Source organism: Esox lucius, chromosome 21 (genome assembly GCF_011004845.1).
Source record: "Esox lucius isolate fEsoLuc1 chromosome 21, fEsoLuc1.pri, whole genome shotgun sequence".
Taxonomy (NCBI): domain Eukaryota; kingdom Metazoa; phylum Chordata; class Actinopteri; order Esociformes; family Esocidae; genus Esox; species Esox lucius.
This window is the reverse complement of record NC_047589.1, coordinates 31,825,269-31,836,142: the sequence shown is the minus strand read 5'-3', so window position 1 is coordinate 31,836,142 and position 10,874 is coordinate 31,825,269. Positions and strand designations below refer to the sequence as shown.

General features: G+C 43.9%; 1 protein-coding gene across 1 annotated transcript; it reads right to left on the bottom strand.

The window, feature by feature from the left end:
- Positions 1–761: 761 nt before the first annotated feature.
- On the bottom strand, positions 762–10,561 carry klhl40b (kelch-like family member 40b). Its single transcript, XM_029116439.2, has 7 exons — positions 9,410–10,561; positions 8,359–8,814; positions 6,394–6,554; positions 4,748–4,855; positions 4,026–4,211; positions 2,124–2,273; positions 762–1,400 (listed from the first exon to the last, which is right to left on the bottom strand). The coding sequence occupies exons 1-7, from the start codon at positions 10,463–10,465 to the stop codon at positions 1,289–1,291; spliced, it is 2,229 nt and encodes a 742-aa protein (XP_028972272.2). The 5' UTR covers positions 10,466–10,561; the 3' UTR covers positions 762–1,288.
- Positions 10,562–10,874: the final 313 nt, after the last annotated feature.

The window sequence follows — 10,874 nt, the reverse complement described above, 5'->3', positions numbered from 1 at the left end:
ATTGTTCACTTTGATTTTCAATGTCAGTTTAAATCCAGCCCTCAATTGGTTGGTGATTTTTGTTTACATTGACCGTTGTTACATCATTTTGTTCTTAAAGAATAGCACAGTGTACAAAACAATTTAGACCTGATGTGTGATTTAAGTGTTTCCTTAAATTTTTCAGCAGTGTTTTGTGCCAGGTTGTAATCATCGCTATGGAGTGAGTAATTGTTTCCCATCAACGAAGCTAAGATGCGACGGTGGATCAGACCGATAAGGTAAATTGCTAGGTACCTAGCTAAATGTACAGTAACTTCAGTACTAGCTACAACAAAGTAGCTACGTGCCTAACGTTAGCTACTAGGCTACTGGCTGCTTGTAGCTGGCCATCCTCAAAACCGCCGGACGAAATTAGCAGAATTAGCTATCGCTTTCGTTAGCACTGAAGACAACAGCGTAGATTTGCATTGTATATGGGGGGTCAGGGTCAATGGGTCCCAGGATTTTCTCTCTTTTCCGGGGTCACATTGACCTGTCTGTAATATTGGGGGGGTCATGACCCCCTCACCCGCCCCCCCTAATTCTATACCCCTTTTTGAAGATAATTAATAGCTAAGGCAGTGATGGTAAGGCTTGTGGTTAATGTAGTTTTTGGGCTATAAGACAAACGGAACTGAATGTAAAACAGATTTCTCAACACCGGCTGAAACATTTGCCACTACATGGACATATGAATTGTTTCAGAATCTTGACAAGGAACAAGAGTAGACAAGTGTCTATGTTGCACAGTTCTTAATATTTAATTTCTCTATAGCTCAAAACAATGGATATTTTTCTTCCAAAACCACAATTTACAAGTCTATTGAGATCACTTGCATATTAATAGTACAGTATTTGGTGCCATCTGGTGGAGCTTGTAGAATACTACGACCTTTGAACTCAGCTGTCATCTGTCTCCCACCCATTCAGCACGGATCTGCTGTTACTTAATGGGAATGAATTCCACAATGGATACAATTGTTTATCTTCACACAATATTAAACATGGTGAAAAACAATGCCTATGTTTGCTCTGGTGAACTACTAAGTATTTAAAATGTATATATTATAAATTAATTTACAAAAAAAACAATAGATAGCCCTTTTGATGTGTTGTAACATTGGAAGAGGTTAAAAAGTCAGCACACTGCTGGCCTATTTCCCATCTATAACCTCTTGACGTCTCTCAGGTCAAATAACAGAATGAATTAAATAGTGGATGTGTCATGGGTCCTCCATCCAGCAGGTGGTGCAGTGAAGGGACATCTTTACATCTTGGCCAGTCGAAGAGTGTTGAGGCGCACCCCCAGGATCGTGGCCCCAGTGGAGTATTGAATTTCCCTCAGAACGCCCACCCACTTTCTCTCTTCCTCATCATACCTGCAGGAGGACATGGCATCACGCATGCCAGATTAGGAGTCGAGTAACAGGACAGGAAAGGCAGACAAACCAGGACTGGATAGAGAGACAGGACAGGAAAGGCAGACAAACCAGGACTGGATAGAGAGACAGGACAGGAGGACAGATAGATGGAACAGAGACACCGGGCCAAACAAAAAGACAGGACAGAGAGACGGGCGTGACATCACATGACATCACAGCACATAAAATGACATCACATGACAGCAATGAACAGGTAAGAAAACAGCTGATATCAATGCAGGCCAAGTTGGGGTGACAGATAACTAACATGATAACATGCTAACTTAGGTTCATTAGTTTAATTTCAAATTAGTTTGGTAATATTTGTAATATTTTTCAACCTAACTTGACCTTGTAAATCAACTCAGAACCTGTTCTCATTTACATTAATGTCCAGGCCGAAGGGATAAAGACTTCAAGATAACATTAATTTACACAAAAATACAAACAATCCCCATGTACAAGGATATAGGCAAGAGATCAATAAATGCATTGCTGTACTTTCTGAACATTTAAGAAATTCAAAATAAAGTACAAGTTAGGGACCATAGTTGTAGAGGACAAACAAAAGTGCAGATAAACATTTTCACAAAATACATATAAGCTGACCGTAGTCTATGTCCCCCTCCAGTCCTCAAACTAGTTGTGACCCTGCTGCCTCAAAACCTGTTTCTTTCTCACCTCCAGATGTCATTCATCTCCTTGGGGAGAAGTTCCTCCTCATCTTCGACGGGCATCAGCGCAAAGCCTCCAACTGCGTAAAGACCCCCACCAACAGATGCCAGACTGAGTGAGCTACGCCCCTGAGGGAACTCCACAAAGTCTGACCACCTGCAACACATGGGTTAGGCTAATTAAGGTTAATCAAATATCCATTTCATACACTGATGTAAATCAACTTGATTTGTGATGCATTTCCAAAACAAGGGGTTATGTCAGTAGGGGTTAGGAGAGAAAAAAAATCTGCTTTGTTCATAGAAACATAAATAACCTCATATAGCTGTTAAATGCTTTGCATTTCCTTCCTACAAATGTGGCTTTAATCTTTAGAGAATTTACCATTAGAGACCCCCAAAAAGGCTTGTACCTGCTAATGGAGAATCCCCAAAAAAGGCTTGTACCTACCATTAGAGACCCCCAAAAGGTTTGTACCTACCATTAGAGACCCTCTAAAAGGCTTGTCATCTTTTGATTTTATCGAATCAAAATACAGTGAGGTGTTACTCCAAATGAAAATGATAAAGACTGAATCTGGTCAGTCCCTGACTGAATCTGGTCAGTCCCTGACTGAATCTGGTCAGTCCCTGACTGAATCTGGTCAGTCCCTGACTGAATCTGGTCAGTCCCTGACTGAATCTGGTCAGTCCCTGAGAATACAGACATCTTCCATTAAGCCGTTATATTTTCAATTTATTGCATTATAGCCTGGTAATATTTTCACAGATTTTTACTGACAGATCACAATCAGCAATCATCTAGGCTTTTAGTTTTTTCCCAGCAAGCTGTCCTTTTTGTCAATCAATCAAATGTATTTATAAAGCCCTTTTTACAACAGCAGTTGTCACAAAGTGCTTTTACAAAACACCCGGCCTTAAACCCCAAGGAGCAAACAACAGTAGTGTTGAATTTCAGTGGCTAGGAAAAACTCCCTAAGAAGGTCGAATTTTAGGAAGAAACCTAGAGAGGACCCAGGCTCAGAGGGGTGACCAGTCCTCTTCTGTGCCGGGTGAGATATTAAGAGTCCAATTGGAATAATTTATATATGCATGTGGGCTAAATCCAGAGTCTATTTAAATGTAGACTAGGTCAGAAGTATGACCAGATGGACAAGGACAGGGACAGCAACGGGCCCCCCAAACCAGGTACTCCGCAGGTGTGGACCAGGACCTCATGTCCTCCTGAAGTTTAAAACTGGAGGTGACTGGGAAAATTCAGAAAGTGCATTCCTCATAACAACAACGATTTATAGTGGAGAAGGAGAACTTAGTGGGGAAGGAGAACTGACCCAATCCCCCAGCACAATAGTATAGCAGCGTAAGACCTTGGAACTGAGACGGGGGGGTCTGGTGACACTGTGGCCCCACCCGGGGGATTTTTGTCCCAGCAATAGGTACAAATACTTGATATAGGAAGGTCCCTACAATGATACGTAATGATACAGTAGCTTCCTAAGACCAACTTCACGGTGGAGCGTCAGCATCCCTGAACTGGTCCTGCCGTACACACCTATACATACGGTCACATGGACGGGTCACCCTCAGAATCTGGCTCCTTTCTAGCTTTCTTCCTGGGTTCCTAGGTCCCTACTAGGGAGGTTTTAATATACTCTGGGCATCAATTTCTTGTTGTACTTTGCTCTTTGTGGTTTTAGGCTGATGTAAAAAGGACTTCATAAAAAACATTTTGAGGCAGGGCTTATACAGTATTTGCTTGTGCAACAGACACTAATCCTGAGTGTTTTACAGTAAGTGCATACATTTTTTACTCACTCACGCAGACACACACACACACACACACAAGGACTGCTACTCACTCACGCAGACACACACACACACACACACACACACAAGGCCTGCTACTGACTGGTTGGCTTGGATGTTGTAGACCTCAATGGTTCCTGTAAGTCCAGTTTCGGTGACACCAGCTGCTACATAGATCTTTCCTTTATGGACTGTGGCTCCAAATAAAGATCTGGCCATTTGCATAGGAGCCAACTCACTCCATTCAGAGCTCTGTGCGTCGTACACACACATCCTGTTGAGCACCTCCCTGTAGAACAGACATCAGGTCAGAGACAACATCGTCTGGTTGAGGATGGACGTGGTGAGGACATGTGATCACAGGACTGGGGGGGTTGAGGATGGATGTGGTGAGGTCATGTGATCACAGGACTGGGGTTGTTGAGGATGGACATAGTGAAGTTATGTGATCACAGGACTGGGGGTGTTGGGGATGGACGTGGTGAGGTCATGTGATCACAGGACTGGCGGTGTTGAGGATGGACATGGTGAGGTTATGTGTTCACAGGACTGGGAGTGTTGAGGATGGACATGGTGAAGTCATGTGATCACAGGACTGGGGTTGTTGAGGATGGACATAGTGAAGTCATGTGATCACAGGACTGGGGGTGTTGGGGATGGACGTGGTGAGGTCATGTGATCACAGGACTAGCGGTGTTGGGGATGGACGTGGTGAGGTCATGTGATCACAGGACTAGCGATGTTGAGGATGGACATGGTGAGGTCATGTGATCACAGGACTGGGAGTGTTGAGGATGGACATCATGCACATTTCTTTCAACTTACTTGCTAGTCGACTTTCCTCCGATGGCGTAGATGAGTCTATCATGAGAGATTGTTGCATGGCCATAGACTGGGTAGGGGAGTGGGTCTGAGTCCGTCCATTTAAATGTCCTGGGGAGTACAAACACACAGGTGCTCATCTTCAGATGATGTCATGAGTCTTGACAAATTAGCCCAGGCCTCAGAACTGGTCTCAGATGGAAACACTGTATGTCTGTCTACCAGTTTTGGTCTGTCTGGCTGTGTCTGCCTGTCTGTCTGGCTGTCTGGCTGTCTGCCTGGCTGTTACATCATGTTGTGTGCCCAATGGCCCCATGAACTATTTGACCAGCAGGAGACAACTGAATGTCAGGGGTTGGTTACCAGGATAACCTACTGTCAGGGGTTGGTTACCAGGATAACCTACTGTCAGGGGTTGGTTACCAGGATAACCTACTGTCAGGGGTTGGTTACCAGCGTAACTTACTGTCAGGGGTTGGTTACCAGGTAACTTACTGTCAGGGGTTGGTTACCAGGATAACCTACTGTCAGGGGTTGGTTACCAGCGTAACTTACTGTCAGGGGTTGGTTACCAGCGTAACTTACTGTCAGGGGTTGGTTACCAGGTAACTTACTGTCAGGGGTTGGTTACCAGGATAACCTACTGTCAGGGGTTGGTTACCAGGATAACCTACTGTCAGGGGTTGGTTACCAGCGTAACTTACTGTCAGGGGTTGGTTACCAGGATAACCTACTGTCAGGGGTTGGTTACCAGCGTAACTTACTGTCAGGGGTTGGTTACCAGGTAACTTACTGTCAGGGGTTGGTTACCAGGTAACTTACTGTCAGGGGTTGGTTACCAGGATAACCTACTGTCAGGGGTTGGTTACCAGCGTAACTTACTGTCAGGGGTTGGTTACCAGGTAACTTACTGTCAGGGGTTGGTTACCAGGTAACTTACTGTCAGGGGTTGGTTACCAGGATAACCTACTGTCAGGGGTTGGTTACCAGGATAACCTACTGTCAGGGGTTGGTTACCAGGATAACCTACTGTCAGGGGTTGGTTACCAGGATAACCTACTGTCAGGGGTTGGTTACCAGGATAACCTACTGTCAGGGGTTGGTTACCAGGATAACCTACTGTCAGGGGTTGGTTACCAGCGTAACTTACTGTCAGGGGTTGGTTACCAGGATAACCTACTGTCAGGGGTTGGTTACCAGGTAACTTACTGTCAGGGGTTGGTTACCAGGTAACTTACTGTCAGGGGTTGGTTACCAGGTAACTTACTGTCAGGGGTTGGTTACCAGGATAACCTACTGTCAGGGGTTGGTTACCAGGTAACTTACTGTCAGGGGTTGGTTACCAGCGTAACTTACTGTCAGGGGTTGGTTACCAGGTAACTTACTGTCAGGGGTTGGTTACCAGCGTAACTTACTGTCAGGGGTTGGTTACCAGGTAACTTACTCTCAGGGGTTAGTTACCAGGTAACTTACTGTCAGGGGTTGGTTACCAGGTAACTTACTGTCAGGGGTTGGTTACCAGGTAACTTACTCTCAGGGGTTGGTTACCAGCGTAACTTATTGTCAGGGGTTGGTTACCAGCGTAACTTACTGTCAGGGGTTGGTTACCAGGTAACTTACTGTCAGGGGTTGGTTACCAGGTAACTTACTGTCTGTTGTACATCAGTACAGAGTCTAGCGTTGTGTCCTGCTCTTTCAACTCCTTGCCCCCCACCACGAAGATATTGTTTTCTGCCTCAGCCAAACCAAACAGGAAGCGAGGGGAGGGGATTGGGGGCATTCCCAGCCAATCAGCGCTCACCGGGTCATACTGGAAGGTCAAACAGATCAGGGGTAAGAGCTAAACGACAGACCAGCTGGACATATTGACAAAATGGACAGATAAACTGATATCTATAGAATTCATGCGTAATGATATTGATTTGTAATAAACAAGGACTACTTGTTGTAAAACCTCAACCTTCAGAGTACAAGTGTTACAAAGCTAATAAAGCAAGAAATCCAGGATACACAATTGCCTGTAACTATGATCAAATACAGGATACACAATGGAATGTTACTATGGTCAAATACAAGATGCACAATGGAATGTTACTACGATCAAATACAGGATACACAATGGAATGTTACTATGGTCAAATACAGGTCTACAGAAGTATTTGTAGTCACATACTTGTGCTGTATATGACTGTGCTTATATAAGTGCTAGTTGACTGTTGAGATCTGATAGATCAACTAAGTTTAAATAGGAGGGCAATTTATCATTGTTTTCAGTGCTTGTATTGGAGGGGAAGTTGTTTCACCTCTGCTAGGCAGTCATCTGTTAGCATTTAGAACTGAGCCTCTCAGATGTTTCAGCAGCAGCTGTAAGAGGCATTCTTTTCAAGTGGTGGTATTATTGCCCAAAAGGAAATCTGTTGCTCTCAGTTTTACCAATGTTCTACGAAGTTAGAGAGAAGAGAAACAGGACGGCCCCCTGTCCCACTGCAAAACGACCCATGTGCAATTCCTGGTCTCTCTTTGGAACAGTTGATTGTCTGTCTTTAAGGCTTAGTTAAACTCTACCTATCCTGGCTGTTGGATCCATTTTTTGGGGACAGGGAGATGGTTTACCAAGGAAACTCTATACCTGCTGCTCTAGCTTTTTTAATGTTTTTGTCTGGTTGTAATATCTCCAAAATGAAAACATCTATTTTTGCACATTTCGTTATGTTATAAAGTACAGTCATGTAACAAAAGTAAGTAACCCTGGAAAGTCTTTTTTTCATGTATTCGGACACATTGCCTAAATAAAGGTGACCCAATTAAACAAATCACACAGTGCAAATTATTAGAAAATCATTAGAAAGCTTTGGGGGCCTTCCATTAAAATAATACATTTGCTCTGGTTTGGTCTGGTTTAGACCATATGAGTGTGTGCTAACACATCATGCAAAATCAGAAGACCTTTCAGGGGCCCTTTCAGGGTTACAAAGACATTTCCAAGCAATTTTAAGTATCTAATTTCATTGTAAGATGGACGTTCAATAAATTGAGAAAACTCCAGACCACTGGCAATATACAAAGGACTGGTCATCGCACCAAATAGAGGTGGTGGCATTATGGTTTGGGGCTACGTTGCGGCCTCAGGGTCAACTTTCCATCACCGAGTCAGTCATAAACTCAGTATTTTACCAGAGAAGTCTTGAAAGGAATGTTAGGCAATCTATCTTCACCACCACCATTTTGTTCCTCATGTTGACAGACACAAAAGGCACATCTAGAATTATGGCTAGACATGACAGCTCTCGTGACTGCAGAATTCATTTGAAGGAGCACAGCTGACTGACCAGAAAAAAACTATTGGAGCAGCGCTTTTCGGAACCCTATCAAAATGGTATGTAATAATAATAGTCTTACCTACATTAATAATAATAATAGTCTTACCTACATTAATAATAATAATAGTCTAACCTACATTAATAATAATAGTCTTACCTACATTAATAATAATAATAGTCTAACCTACATTAATAATAATAGTCTTACCTACATTAATAATAATAATAGTCTTACCTACATTAATAATAATAATAGTCTTACCTACATTAATAATAATAGTGATATTATCTTACCTGTAAAAAGTAAGAGCTGAGAGGTTCCTCCTCATTCAGCTCATTGTAGAACAGTCCTCCGGCAACAAAGATTTGGTTCTCTTTGGTGACCAAGCTGGCGTGGTTCTTGGGTACCTGAGTGGACAGTGACGCTACATAGCAGTCATTCCCTGTGGGGTCGTAAGCTACGGCCCCAGTGTCACTGACCATGAACAGGAGATCCCTAAGGAACATCCCAAAACGCAGGTTGTCATTCAGGATTCCTGGGAGCAGAGCCGCCTCCTCTTCCTCCTCTCCCTCCTCTTCCTTTTCTTCCTCTTCTTCCCCCTCTTTCTCCATTTCTCCCTTCTCTGTCTTTTTCTTCTTCTTGGATTTCATAGGAGGCAGGTCAGGGAGTTTCCCAGCATGAGCGTCTCTGACCATTTGCACTCTGCTTTCCATCTCAGGGTTGGAGCGGATCCACTCATGCTTCTCCACCTGGATGGACAGGTGGGGTTTGTGTTTATAAAGAGTTAAACAAACAGAGATACGGGTAGGTTTTGTGTTTATAAAAGGTTAAACAAACAGAGATTCTGGTGGATTTTGGGTTCATAAACGGTTTAACAAACAGAGATTCGGGTAGGTTTTGTGTTCACTAGCAGATTTAAAGGAAAACTTTATAAACATTTGATGAATAGAATGTGATGACACTGAATGCACAGGATAAATCAAAAGGTACATTTACATAGATATTTACATTATTTATTATTTACATGGTTATTTATGAAGTTATTTAAATGGTTATTTACATATATATACATATATACATGGTTATTTACAAGATGAATACATGATTATTCACGTAGTAATTTACCTGTTTATTTACATTAACATTTACATAGTTATTTACATAAACATTTACATAAACGTTTACATAGTAAGTTACAAGGTTTTCACTTCACATGACATCAGACCAACTGACATGTAACAACAGACATCAGAGTAAAGATATAGTCTAAAGTCAACCAACCAACAGATGTATACTTGCTGTGACGGACATACAACAGACTGTAAAATACACCATCCTGCTCACCATCTCAGTAAAGTACTCCTTGTTAACCAGCCGGAGTCTGACACAGTCCATCAGATCAGGTAGGTCTTTCAGCCTTTTCTCAACATCCTGACCAACCCACTTCTCCACCGCCTCAAAAACCTCCTCCTCTTTTTCCACATTCAGTGTGTCTGACGTCAGGATAGCAGCCAGCTCGCTGGGCCCCAGTGTGAGGAAGTCGGCGTCACGCGCAATGAGCGTGAAGCGTTCACAGGCGTAGTTGCGTGCGGAGACAGCAAGACGTGGACAGTCTAGCATCAGACCGAGACGGAAGATGGCCAGACAGTTACTCAGACTCAACCTCTTCTGGAGGAAAGAGACGCACACAGTGAAGATGGATGGAATCTGGAACAGATTGGCCACTGTGAAAATGTCCTGAACATTCTGCTCTGTGACATTAATGGTGGAGGTGTAGAGATACTTGAGGATCAGCCCCATCACTCCCGGCTCCACGTCCTCCAACACAACCTCTCTCTTCTTCTCCTCCTCCAGGTCTGACAGGAACAGTGCCCTGAAGAAAGAGGAGCAGGCACAAAGCACCAGGCGGTGGCAGGGGAACTCCTTGTCCTTGATCTTCAGAACACAGTCCACCAGCTTGTCGTTCTCTAGCAGGTCATACAGGCCATCCTGCAGGAGGGTCTGCTGGTACATCCTGGGCTCCTCGGCCGGGTCGATGGGTAGAGCCATGGTACCTGGGACCTGTAGGGACGATGTCCAGTAGCACGGCAATGAGAGGTCCTTTCTGGGGTTTGTTACAGTGTTTCCTAGGTCCTCCTGGTCCTTGGTGCCTGTTTTCTGTCCGCACAGCAGAGCTCTGGGAGGAGGGTCCCTGGAAAGAGTCTGGAAAGAGGAGTTTGGAGCTTGGTCAGTGTGGTATAAGGAGACCGTTTTGTCCTGTGTAAACCATGAGGGGTGAACTCTGGGGTAGATCGTGCTGTCTCTCAGCTGTCCTGACCCTTCAACTTCTTCTGCAGCTGGTGGGTTATTTATAGGAAGATCCTCAGTGGTGAATCCTTTGAGCCATTCGTTCTGGAACATGTCACAAATGCCTCCCTATGCAAACAGCTGACACACAGCCCCATCGTAGAGTCGTGTACGGCTTTGGGTACATCTCAACAGTGGATTCCTCTCTTTCTACCCCTCTTTTCCCATCCTCTGTTCTCTTCCTGTCCACTTGCAAAATCAACTGATATGAAAGGTGGAATGGTGGTAGCAGATACCTGGTAGATGTCCAGCCCACATATTACTTTCAGATATCAGATCAGTTCTATTTATAGTGGGTTTAAGGCTGTCTGTTTCCCTCCACCAGTATTTCACACACTCTCTCTCTCTCTCTCTCTCTCTCGCTCTCTCTCTCTCGCAGAAGTGAGTACACCCCTCACATTTCTGTAAATATTTGAGTATAACTTTTCATGTGACAACACTGAAGAAATGACACTTTGCTACA